This window comes from Pleurodeles waltl, chromosome 1_1 (genome assembly GCF_031143425.1).
Source record: "Pleurodeles waltl isolate 20211129_DDA chromosome 1_1, aPleWal1.hap1.20221129, whole genome shotgun sequence".
In the NCBI taxonomy this organism is placed as follows: Eukaryota; Metazoa; Chordata; class Amphibia; order Caudata; family Salamandridae; genus Pleurodeles; species Pleurodeles waltl.
The window spans coordinates 624,997,915-625,011,751 of NC_090436.1; the positions used below are offsets into that span (position 1 = coordinate 624,997,915).

The window sequence follows — 13,837 nt, forward strand, 5'->3', positions numbered from 1 at the left end:
AAACTGGCTCACAAACCACCAGTGGGTCCCCCACCCACAGTTTGGGAAACATTTATTATAGAACATTCATTTATTAACATCAAATAAAAACTCAATGACAGCATACATAGGCTTACATTCAGGGGTAGGCTTTACATCTTTCAGTTGACGCTGAAGTCTCTTCACGTTATTATGTATTCTTGAAAGTTGCTGCTCAGTCTTTGCTTCTATAGAAACAAAATACAGAGCATTTAACTACATATCGGTAAAGTGTTCCCTACTAATCAGTCTCTCACACAAATATCAACATAATAATAAAACGTATGAAAATTCAATTCAGAGTAAATATAAAGATCTTGTTATTTATATATGCAGATGCAAAGCACTCACAGATTTCCCAGTATACATCTATTACATAATGACTTCACACTAAAAAGAGTTATATTTTTATGAATGTGTGTTCAATACGTCATTCAGCATGTATATATCTAAACATCTGCGTCAATGGACACTTTGCCATTCCTTTTATGAAGGTATTTTTTAATTCACTTAAGAAAAGAGACAATACACACAGTGTATAATCTGATTAGCATTTTATTAAAAAACTCCAATAAATTTTGTTCATCTTGCTAAGACTTAAATACTAAGTTCCATTCAGGTTGCATGATAGACACATCTATATTATAGAGTCTGGAAGAAAATGGAAATCTTTTTGTTCCAGAAAGTTCTAACGGATGAAGCCAGGATACCAACTTGGGTGTGCCTGGGCTTGCTGTGAGAGCGCTTTCAAAAGGTAGGTTTCTGCTTAACATTTCAATCACGAGGTCAACCTGAGTGAGCAGTTGCAGTTGGGGCCCACCAACACTACGTTGTCGGGACCTGCACTCTGTTGTCCTCAACAAACTTTGATCCAGAGCAAAAGAGAGAAAAAACACAAAAGGGGGTAGGAAGTAAAAACAGTGACAAAGGGAGAAAGCGGGAATGATAAAGAATCTGCAAGAGTGAGATAGAGTCAGGGAGTGTGTGGTAGTTGGTGAAAGAGACAGGAAGTGGAATAGTGACTTGTCTAGGTTTTAGGTATCCAGGCCTTCAATAGCAGCAGGCTTCGGAATGAAACTTTGGGCCCAACACCTATTTTTTTTTTTTTTTTACAAATTAAGCACTGGATAAGGAACACAAGTTCAGTCTCCAGTGAGCATTAAAGTTCTAGGATATCCATCTTGCTTTTTTGATCTATTGGAACACGGACCATCACGATGGTGGATTCTAGGTCAGGACTGCAGGCGAGGATTAGGCTGATCCTTCTTTATTTTTGCACCAGCAGCCATTAGTCAACATTTTAATAATTTGCACAAACTATATTTCCCATGAAACATTGGGAAATGGAAACAGAAACAACCCATCCAATCATTGTCCAGCATGTCCTTGAAGACCTCCGGCAGATGTTTTATCATCTTAATTCTTCACTGCACCAGCAGCTTCAGTTAAGTGTTTTCTTTGCTCCACTTTTTAATAACTGTTTTACTGCTAAGTTGTGATTTCCAGTGTTCTTTTGTATATTGCATTCATTATTGCCGATCGCTGCATAACCTTTATTTCCTTTCACAGCGCGACCGCTGGAACTTCTTCGCTCCTACACGGTTGCTTCTTTCTGTTTGAGGCTCTGCAGTGCAGTGCAGTATGGTCAGCTGACAGCCAGAGGACCCACGCACCCCTGTCTTCGCGCTCAGCACATCTTCTACCCCTGGCAGTCTCCTTGTTAATTTCACCTGCCTAGTAAAGAGGTGAAGCGCGACTGCCCGCTCTGTGATACGGGGGCTGTATTAAAGGTTTTGGCTTTTCTCTTTGCCCGTGTTTTGACTGTTTTATTCCATACCAGAGCCACCAACTGGAGATAGAACACACGTTTTTTGGGGTAAGACTTGTTTGTTGTTGGGACACGTCCCAGACGGCTCCCCTCCCACCCCCCAGCCAATAGCTGTGAAACCCAGTGGAAACATGGGTGCATTGGTCCCAGGGCCTCCTACAGAGTCCACATAATATTCCTGTTCCCTGAGGGAATTCACACCTTACCTGGGTAGTGTCCAGCCATAAATACCCTCTCATTAGTATCTTAAGACATTCGCCTTCACTATGTATGGCTCTGAGGTGTACAGAGAGGAAGAGGAGATTACCTACCTCCCCCATAGACGATCATTTCTACCAAATCATGGATGCATTTATACTGAAAGCTATTTCTCGGGTAGTGGAGCCCTTGGAGCAGAACATTTCTGCACAGAGGCATAGTAACATAAACCCCTCACACTGAGGGGTGATTCTACTGGGCCTCAAAGCCCCCCTACTTTCCAGGGCAACTCTTCCCACTACGTTGAGACCCTAAACGCAATGTTATGTGGCTTCCTGATTATGTAAACCTCCTGAGGAGGAGGTCCATAGCTGCCTCAGGGCAGAATTTCCTTTTTTCTTCCCTTGAGGGTAAGGTCGCCCTTACACCAGAGGTTGATACAAAAAAAAGCTAAGGTTCTAAGAAAATTTGTGAAAGATCCCAAAAAAAGAATAGATCACTCCTGGCAGGCATGCTAGGATAAATTACTGGATGTGGTAAACTCAATGTCCAAAATTCTGGACATGGCTGAGGACACTAAAGCGTCTGGTGTCCTCATCTCTCCAGAAACTTTGTCTATTTGGCACATTTTTCTATGGAATGCCAACTGCGCGCTCTCTACTGAGAGGCGCAGATCACTTTTGATGAAAATGCACCTGAAACTGGGCAAACTGGTGACTTCAGAGGCGGACCCTTTTGCGGAAGGCAATCTCTTTGGGGATCCATTCATCCGCGAATTGGGAAAGTTTGTCAATACTTTTAACTCTCTTGACAATGCACAATTTTCTATAAAAGAAATCTTTATGTTCTGTGTCTTTGCCAGTGCTGGTCATAGTCGGAGGTGCTCGACCAGCCGATCCTTTCAACATGCCTCCACCAGGGGTACAGACAGATGGAGAGGCCAGTGTCAGCACTCCAACCAGTTTGGTACCTTTTACCCAACCAGAAGTTACCCCGTCATCAATATTTGAGAGGATCTTCCAAGGCCAATGGTTCCTACACCAATATTCCAGGTGAGTGCACAGCCCTCCAAAGGCAGACTTGGGGGCAGATTGTGAGACTTCTATCACAACTGGGAAACTCTTATGCCAGATGCACGGGTTCTTCAAACCATATAGGGATTCCATATCGACTTTTCCAGCTCTCCCTTCCAGTCTCTCAAGCCCAGGCCCCTTTCTTTTAACCCCAGCCAAATGGACCACGTGGAGGTAAAGATCGGCCAGCTCTTACAGAAAGGGGCTATTGCGCCGACGTCCTTACACCCCCCCCACATGGTTTTTCCACAACTTGTTTCTGGTAGACAAGAGGGACGGGGTCAGCGACCCGTTATCAACCTGAGGGAGTTCAGTGAGTGGCTGGTTATCCTCCACTTCAAGATGGAGGGTATTCACCTTCTCAGAGATCTGCTGCAAGCGAACGACTGGATGGTACGCCTGGATCAGAAGGACGCTTACCTTGTCGCGTAGGCTCTCATTATCCTAATGAGACTACTGGATTTTGAGCAACAAGATCGTCCACGATGTGGGGGACTAAGTCTGGCCCATGGTAGATGACGCTTGTCACTCGAAATCCGGATTTTGCTCTGGCTAACTAGCAGTGCCTCATCTCTCCCAAATGGTAGAGACAATTGGGCAGCCGAGCGCATGACATTTCAGTACTTCTCAGGGAAGTCGCGGTCACTCAGGTCACAACCGGTTCTCTCGTACACAGTGCAGTCTCATATATACATGACAATAGAAGCAGTATAAGTTTTAAAGATTGGTTTAATAAAACAACTGCATTTTGGATAACAAAGCGTGAGCTGCAATAACCAGAACTATACAACACAGTAATATTAAAATAGTAACGATGAGAGTGAAGCACAAGAATAAGGCTATCATAGTGCCACTAGATTATTCTCTCTCTAAGTTAAATTTCGAGCACAGCATTGTTAAGCTCTAAGCCTGCCTTTCAGGTTCCCCCGGGAGGACATCAACCCTCATACCTGAGCAAAGGCCTCTAATCCGCATCAGCATCTGCAACGGGCATTCATCACACAGTTGTGGTTCCCTGGCTAGAATCTCCCTCTTGATGTGTACTAGGACTAGAAAGTGTTTTTATAACTAACACGCAGATGTTCTAAGAAAATGTCCCTACGTAAGGATGTGTATTTTCTACGAATGCTGGAGACTAAACTTACCACGTTTACCGGCAATGTACCAGACTGTAGCCTTGACTGAAGCACAGGGCGATCAAGAATGCATTATTGGAGAACACAGTGCTGAACTAAGCTAAACAGTGTGATAGAAGAAATTAAAACAAAACCGTAAAGACTGGTTATTGTAAAATAACTGCAAAGCTGAATAAAATATATCTACGGCAAAGTGCACAGCGGCCTAGTATGTTAAACTAACGTGCATGGAGCTATACTTAAAATGGCTACACTACACCCTCCCCTTGTTGGTAGAAAGTGGTTTAAGCCAAAGCTAAAATGCCCTAACCTAAAATATATTTAAAACCCTACTTAATTTTAGCAAGTTAAGAGTTTCACAAAAAGCATACTACTTGACAATTTATAAGTGAGCATGCGGCTTAGTGCCAAACTGTAAAAAAAAAAACAAAAAAAAAAAAAAAAAAAAACTATTTTTAACAGTTCCGAATTCATCCCTTGAGATGGAATGGAGGAGATCATCCACTTCGGTAGATGACATAACAGGTAAGTCCACACTAAAAACGACCAAGGAGCACGTGTGTTCCATAGCCCCAGTATCAACCAAGGCGGCATCCCGTGCAGTGCCCATTAACGAGTTGATGTCAACTTCCTCCAGGAAGGGTAGCTCGTAATCAGCTTTTCTTAGCAAACGCAGCCGCAGTGCGCATGTCTGGTAATGAACCCTCAACGAGAACATCAACAGATCAGCATCAATCACTGAGGGGCGCTGCTGTGAAAGACAAACTTCTAGTGCATGTTCAAAAGAGCACCAACGGCACCGAAACACGGGCTGCACACAATCCAAAACCGGTCTGAATTACAGAGACCAGTCACACCCCAAATGTTCCAGGAGTGTTGCTCCAAACTGCTGCATCATGCGTTCACGACACAACTGCGCTGATGGGAGCGCCTTCACTTGTCCTTGTTGCGGCGGGACAGCCATTGCGGAAAAACAACAGCAACAGCAAAATGCCGGCTAATAAAGCCAAAGTTATTGCAAATCCCCCAAAAATGCTTCCGAAAATTGAGTGAATAGCCAAAGGTATCAAACCGAATATAGAGGAAAAGGTGTGAACAAAACCAATACCAACAGCTTTGAAAAAATGTGCTAATCCAGCTGTGCTATTAAATATACGTCCCACGAGTTCACCAAAGTGTCTCGGAAAGTTTGTGTTTAAAAGGGACTGTATTTCTGCCGATGACCTTGTCACTTGAAGTGCGTAGGTCTTGCGTGCAGATGTAAGGGCCACATGCTTCTGAAACAATAAAGCCTTCAGTCTACTTAACTTGTCAAAATTCACCTTGGAAGTAGCAATGTGAGGCCAGATATCAGATACCTCCCTAAATTTAGTGGGGGGAAACAACACGTTCCCGCAGCATGTAATGACCTTAGAGACCGAAACAACGTAAACTATTCCGGCCCGCATGCCACAAAAGTCTTCACTATTGAGGAGGACGTAGCTGCCGTTTGAAAGCACCTGGAATGTGCGTTTAATCAAGGGGACTGGAACTCCCTTCAGATAGCAAGCCAAGTTCGCAACCGAGGCATTACACGCCCATGCAAGGACAGCTGCTTACTGGAGTACTAACCGAGATTGGAAACAGTACCATCGTAAGGTCTAAAGAAGGAAATGATTATGCCGAGACAGAGCAGAAGAGCAGACATCTAAACCAGATAGCGGAAGTAAACCATAGCAATGAAGTGGTTGCCCATTTCACATTACCAGCAAACGGAGTCACCACTCTACCTCATGACTTGAACAACTTTCTTAGAAGAAAAACAACTTACACACTTCCAAGCCCAACACTAGATGGTAGGATTATACTAAACATGTGTATCTACAGTCACACATGCCTCAAATACATATTCCCTTGCTATATTTGAAGCGTTAGTTGGTACAAGTTGGTGTTCTGGATAGGAAACGGACACTTTTAGCCTTTTCTAGTTTTTAAATTCCAAACTATTGCAGTGAATATTGAAGGATTGCTAAACATGTGTATCTACAGCCACACATGCCTCAAATATACATATTCCCTTGCTACATTTTAAGCATTAGTCGGTACAAGTTAGTGTTCTGGATAGGAAGCAGACAATTTTCGTTTTCTCAGTTTTTAAATTCCAAACAGATGCAGTGCCTATTGAAGGACTGCAAACTATTTCAGAAACAGACTGGCTTTGCCATGCCCTTAAAAGTTTGGTACTCGCTGAGGTTGAGGAAAAGCATTGCAGAGTCTGATGCAGGGTAAGACAGGTTATCTTGCACCTTATCTTGATATACAAATAAAGGGTACAGGCAAGTGAAAGGCTAATGCAGTCTTAGGGTTACAGCAAAGATACATGTCACCAGCTGGTTAAAAAAACAGAAAGAAAATAAGAAGGCAGACACCATGAATTGTTTCCTTTTTCATATACAGAATTTCAAATTCCATTTAAGTGCACTGGTGGTAGGTGCATAACCCCAGAGTGAAAAAGGCTACAATACACAAGCTATGCAAAATGCTAGCAGCCAAGCTGCAAATAAACTATACCCTACACAATGCTACTGAGGATGGTAAAGGGAGGGCCCATTTGCATAGTCCTAAAGGATTTATACTAAAGAGGTAGAACAGTCACTTGTTGAGGATAGCCTAGAAAGAAAATATTCTGCAAAACCATCAAGGGTTGCAGAATCATTGTAAAACTCTCACAAGGAGTTGAGTTTCCAACATGAAATCACGTCCATCGAAGTCTTAAAGTTCCAAACAGACATGAAGTAGGATACGCACAGAATTCAGCCAGTCATAAAGACGAGGTTACACAAAGATTGCAGCCAAACACAAAAACCTTTACATTTGATGTAGCCATCTGTAAAGGAGTACCTTGCAATGTTTGTTGTTAGATCTCACTGTGGACTTCATCATCATCAAGTCCACCAACCTTCAGACCTTGACACTCCAGCAAAGTGATGTCTGAAACCTATCCTTGTCCTTAATCTCCTGAATTTATATTTATTGTTCATGTCGCCCAAGGAGCCGCACAAATGCTGAATGCTTCATTTTCTACATGAAGTACAAAGAAGTACGAATAAGGTCAGAAAAAACACAAGCTGTGACTTTTTTTTGTTCCCATTGTTCTGAGAGTAGACACAGGGGAAGGGCGGTCATGACTTCAATGAAGAATCCTGCAATGCACAACTAGGATTAAAAATAAGCAACTTTCCCTTCTGCATCAAAAAATCTTCAGAGACAGCCATGCACATAGATTAGCGTATAATGCTCATCCCCGAAAGAAAAAGCTATCTATATGCTCAAATGGCATGTGGGAAGCTCTCTTACAAAAAGATTTTGAGGAAAGCTTGACCACTTATTGTGTCAGTGAATACAAAATCTAGACAGTAATGTTTCGCCAAAGTGTAGGTAGACTTCCAGACCGCAGTCGTACAAATGACTCACACTGGGAATTTCTAAGCCCAGCAGCACTTTCTGCTCTTCCCTTTACAAAGTTAACTCTAGGTTTGTCAGGTAAAGGTATGTTGGCTTCTTGATATCACAGGGAGATCAAATAAACTATCCACTTGGAAATAGCTTATTTGGATGTGGCATGAAAGGCGCAACCCACAGTTAGCACAAAGCTGACTAGATTTTCTCAAATCTTTCATTCGATTGAGGTAAAACCTCAGGACTCATTCTACATCTAAACAGTGTAGCATTCTGCCTGCCAAAGAGGAAAGATTGTTAAAGCAAACCAGCAAGTACATAGACCGATTTAGGTTGAATTCTCAGACTACTTTTAGCAAGAAAGAAGAGGGTGGTCTCATTACTACTCTATTGAAATGAAAGACATGATGGGGATCTACTGCTGAAAAAGCCTGAATATCATTTACTTTATGGGCAGAAGTTGTGGTCACTATGAAATCTGTTTTCCATGAAAGATGATACAATAAAGCCTTTTCTACAGGCTCTAATGGAGGTGCTGTCAATTAAGTTAACTCCAGATTTATCTCCTACTGAGGAGAAGGCAGCCGCAAACAGGGTATTTTTTTTCATACTTCTAACAAGTCTTTGATGACAGAAATTGTAAGCAAAGATCTGTGCAAAGTACCCTGCCGGTAGGACGCAGTAGTTACAAATGAACACCGAGTATTGCGCATTAATTGGGCAATTGGGAGAAGAAAAGAAATAACTACATTTTCTTGGCAGAAGACTGAGTTGGTTGAGACACTGGCACCACAAAACAATTCTTTTTTTAATTTGAAGGCACAAGAGGACCTTGAAGATTTTCTTTTAGCCCTCTTAAATGTTCATACAGGCTTGCAACATATTTAGGTGTCTGTTTTGTACAATCTCAGCCTTGTTCCCAAATTCAAGGCTGTTATGTTGGGGTGGAATAATTGGCTTTGCATACTGAATAACTGGTACAAGTTGTGTGGAAGCCACCTGTGTGGACACACTGATGGGTGGAGGTGGTCTGGAAACTACTGCCATGGTCACCCACAAGCTATTAAGATCTTGATTGTGGAGTATTTCAACTTTATCCGATTCAAGCGGAAAACAGCAGAAAAAGAGTGGAGAAATTTCACTGATCAGCCTATCAGCAGGGCATTACCAAGAGAGCCTAGTCCTCACTGTTGAGGCAAAGTATGTGCATTTTACGTTATGAGATCCTATAAAGAGGTCTATTAATCAGAAATCTCTATTCTACAAGAAGAGGAAGAGCATGTCATCATACAGACATCATTTGTGATTTTCTACGAATAACGTACTGAGAACATCTGCCTGTGAGTTCTACAGGTTAAGCAGGTGTATTGCCTGAATTGGTGAGTTCTGTGATAGGAGCCATTTCCAGATTGCTTAAGCTTCCAGGCAAAGAACCCTGGACCTGGTGCTTCATTAACTGTGGCACTGCACTGTGGCTATGTTATCCATTTGTATCAGTATCCTGTTTATTGTCAGAGATAGTAGGAAGGCCTTGAGAGCCGATGAACTGCTCTAACTTCTAAGATATTGATACAGTACATGAATTTCTTGATCAACCACAAGACTTGGACAGTTAATTTCTGTAGACAAGCTCATAATCCCTTCAATGAGGCATTCATCACAACTGTTAAAGTTGGAAGGTTGTGATGAACTGGGACTCCTTCAACAGATTGGACTTCTCGCATCACCATGCAAAAGACTTCCTTGCTGAAAGGTAAAGGATAAGTTTGTGTTCCAAAATGTCTCACCATTGCAATGACTGATATCCAAGATATTCCTGTTCCAGTCCCATGTGGAGCACTGTATTTGATACAATGTAAGTGTCCACTGCACCTAGAACGGAGGCCATCTGATGATCTGTTGAGGATATGGTTATCTGAATTAAACAATATGCCTCAGAGATGGAAGATACTTTGTCCCTGAAAGGAAGCACCTCTCGATAGTCTGTGTTCAAAGATGCCCCAGTAAAGTTAGCTTCTGGACAAGCACGGATGTAGAAGTCTGAGGATTTATCTGGAAGCCCGATGGTGATGATTAGATGCTATTGTGTTGAAGTCTTGGACAGGTTTTTCTGCTGAGAGGATTTCTATTGATCAGTTGTTGCCTTAGCAGTAAACATGAATTGTCTGCCTGTAAAGGACGACTGCCACTACTGCCAAGCATTTGCAGTAAGTCAGAAGGACTGATTTTAGACCTGCAGGAAGAACAGAGTATTGATAGTTTGTTATTCCTACTATGAACCTTAGGAATTTTCTGTGTTTTGTCAATATAGTACTTGAAAGTAAACATCTTGTAAATCGACTGCACACATCCAGTCACATTTCTCGATCTTTAAAAAAGCTGAGGAAGGCCTAGCATTCTAAGCTTTTCCTTCCTGATGGACCAGTTGGTCAGACTGCAGTCTAATATCAGTTTAAATTCCTGTTTGAGGCAGCTTTTGCATGGCAAAAATATTTTGAATGGACACTTTTTCCTCTTTGAGAAGACGATACAGACTCTACTGCTCACTTTTGCAATAACTTCTCAGCCTCCATCCTTAAGAATCACAGTTGGTGTTTTCGTGAAAGTTTCAGAGAAATAGATGGTAAGGACGATTTGAAGCCAAATCTTATTATATGATGTTAAAAACCCATTAATCATTGGTGATGGCCTGCTGCTCTTTCAGATGTTTTGAGGCACTTCTCCCCCAAGAGTGGTGCACAGAGGAGTGGAAGTGAAGCAGTCAGTGTCTGGCATGGAATGGAGCTTTTCCAAAAGAGGAAGACTTTTACTTCTACTTGTCCCCTGTCTCTAGGTGTTCTGCTCTGGTAAGAGGATATCTGCTGACACCGTGGTTGGTGTTGATAAGGCAAACAGGAGGATTGGTCACTTTGCCTTGAGTGGTCTCGGATGTCTCAGTGATAGTTTTGAGACTTGAAAAATGCATTATTCTCCTCAATTCCAACATATTTCAGTTTCAGTTTTCATACCTTGCACTTCATCATTGTTATGAGGACCAAACAAAACTGGGTCAGGGAAAGGAACATTCATTATTTTGAGCTGAGCCTCTGGCTATAGTGATGTTAGGAAGAGCCAGGAAGCCTTTCTCAGTGATATTACATGAGAGAATTTGGAGACAGCCATGTCTGAAGACTCTAGAGAGGCACCGATATGGACAGAAACAGGTATCTTTCTTGCAACATCTCAATAAAGTCTAGGTTTCATTCTCTGGAATGGGAAGCTTTGTAAGGAATACCTAGTTACTTTGTCATGTATTCTCAGAACATCTGTTGTGCTAGCTACATTAAAGGCTGTAGGAGCAGTGCTGAAAACCTTCCTACGATTAGAATCTTTGTCCCTGCTGTCCATGTCAGGAGGAACTGGTGCCTCAGATTCAAATAGCCTGCTTCTTCCTGACTACTGATACATTCAGTTCCTGGCAAAGGCAGATGGGTTCCGTGATCCTGGTGTGCAAAGTGTGCTAACAGTTTCGATATACCCTCAGATTCGGTAACCGCTGGAACACTTTTTGTAATGTACTAAACACAATTAACAATTCGAGAAAGGTTTTCTTAATCGCTGAATTGGTTAAGTAAATATTAAGGAATAGCTAATTAGAAAGGGTATTTTAAGGGTGTCTCTTCCAAATACCAACTCCTTGAGGTATGTATTATTATTCTGAGACTGAAATTGGTTGCAAAACATTAATAGTTTACCACAAATTCAAAACTGAAGGTGAGATACTAGGAAATGGGAATGGGTCCCAAGGGAAATGAGAATGTTGACAATCGGACCACTGCCTACTCCTAAAAAAGTTGTGCTTAATATTACATTTAAAAAAAAAAAAAGATTACTTTATTTAACAGTAATTACAGACATGTTTGTCTGTTGACCCAAACAGGACACCTTGCCTATGACTGTCGTCAATCATACCATACAAAGGCTCCACACCTCTGAACGAGTGAACAAATGGTACTGCAGTATTATCCCCCATCCATTGTGAGGTATGAAACTCAGTAAGGTGCAGTAATATAGCAGCATGTAAATGACACCCCATAGTTCTGGTTATTCCGGGGGCCCTACTACTAAACTTGTTTACAGCAGGGTGCAGTAAACCTTAAAAAAAGAGGTTTGGAATCCTGATGTATCATAGTATTATGGTGCAGCAGGATAAAGTCGTTAAGGGCAACCTACAGCTGTGTGTGCTGTCTATGGAGGAAACTGAGGAGAGGATGGTGGTGCAGTATCACTTACTCTGAGGAGCATTATTAATGTGGCTTAAAGATGTTGTGACCAAGTCATCAACCATGAAAGTTTCACTCTTGGGCCTAGGGAAAGTGAACATACACAGGTTTTGTGTGACTGTAATCATATTAAACACTAAGTTACACTCAGGTTATCCATACATGCCCCATCAAAATGACAATGGTTACATATGGCCCAACATAATCAGGATAGGTTAAAAATCATCATTTGGAAAAAAGAAAAAAAAACATACTTTCTGCTTTCCTACTGTTAAATAATTTATGCTCCAGTTCTTCCAGTGTGCTATACTCAGTCCTGAAATCACTTTTCTTGCTGTATAGATGGCCATTTTTGTCTTTTTCAAGATTGGAAATTCTGAGAAGAAAATGAGATATGATTAATATGTAACCAAGAAAACCTAAGTTCTTGTCAGCAGTTGTACATAATTGACAAGTATCATATGAGCATTTTCAGCCTCTAGAAATGCCTGTTTTGTGTAAGACAATGAACATCTTTTGTCTTTTTTAGAAGAAAAGGAAAAAACACATTCAAGGTAGAGGAAACATCTAGCAAACTTCACAGATTCCCTTACCAAAATATTTCCTTGTAAACATTCCTGCTATGCGAACCATGCCAACAGTAAGGACACATCAGTGCTAGCACCTAGACACAGTCAAATACTGCTGCAAACTGCTCCAATGTTACTTCACAATCATCACACGACACCTTGGCATACCTATTTCTGCATTTTACATTCAGTGTATCAGAACAGTGTAAAAGATGTAAAACAATTATCACAAAGCTAGCCAAGGGAGAAATCTCTCCAAAACATGGAACAATATGGGTAGAGGAAGAATTATGATAAAATAAGATCTGTTTCTGCATGTTACCCCTCTGCAAGATAACGATACAATAAGAACAGGAAGGAACACAGTAGAATGCCTGGCATGTAAGTATGAGCTTCAAAGCAAGCCATGACAATAAAGCCTCAATTATGAGTACCTTGTTATTTTGTGATACATGCATAAACATTTTCTGGTACCTGTGCAAACACATTTGCAAAGGTATTGGAATTACAAAAGGTGCAGAGTTTACCAAACCTGGTGATTAACAGGTGCAAAGAACTTTACACTGACTGCTTCTTCAGAGCATCAAATGTCCTGTCTCACATTGCAGTCTACAATGCTTTGGCCAGACATTGATGCATCATGATCATAGCCAGAAGTATTAAAGTTCCCAAAATTCCTGAGAAACTCACATATATATAGTGTGTTACTACATTAGTTTGGTGGATATCTGTCTGCCGTATTCAGATGGTGTAGGACCTCTATGCATACTAAATATGGTGAATGGGCCATCCGTCACTTGTTGGCAGATGTCTACATCCACCAAACACTAAATAAGACCATCAGTCAGCGTACGGTGCTCATCCTCAACTGAAAAAGCAGTCTCTATGCTCAAATGGTATGTAGGAAGAACTCTTACAAAATGATTTTTCAGGACAGCTTGATCAACTATTGTTTCCATTCTGGAAACCGAGTCTGAATAGTAATGTTTAGCAAAATTATGGATAAACTTCCAGATTACAGACTCACTCAGGGAAATTTCCAAGCCTGACCGCACTCTCGGCATTCCCCCTGCAAAGTGTACATTTGAATGAATGCTTATTTGTTGACAAAGCTGAATGTATATCGAGTCACTAAAGCTTCTATTTATATTGTTTCCCTTAAGGAATTATTTTTGTTTTAAGTATTGAAGCAGCAGTCTTACTTAAGTTTGAGTTGAACCACCACCGCCAAAGCCAACAAATATGACTTATTTTATGTACACGTTCTTTGTTAAATTTACCTTATGTTGATGTGTGTTCTCTCTAGATCCACAAA

General features: G+C 41.3%; 1 protein-coding gene across 2 annotated transcripts in view; it reads right to left on the minus strand.

Moving 5' to 3' along the window:
- CCDC112 (coiled-coil domain containing 112) overlaps positions 1-13,837 on the minus strand; it is a 212,106-nt gene that overhangs the window by 134,215 nt on the left and 64,054 nt on the right. For both annotated transcript variants that reach the window (XM_069226498.1, XM_069226499.1), the window contains 2 exons: positions 12,208-12,329; positions 117-206 (listed from right to left, as the gene is read on the minus strand). In XM_069226498.1, coding sequence (XP_069082599.1) covers positions 117-206; positions 12,208-12,329 — 212 coding nt within the window. The remainder of the gene's footprint in view (positions 1-116; positions 207-12,207; positions 12,330-13,837) is intronic.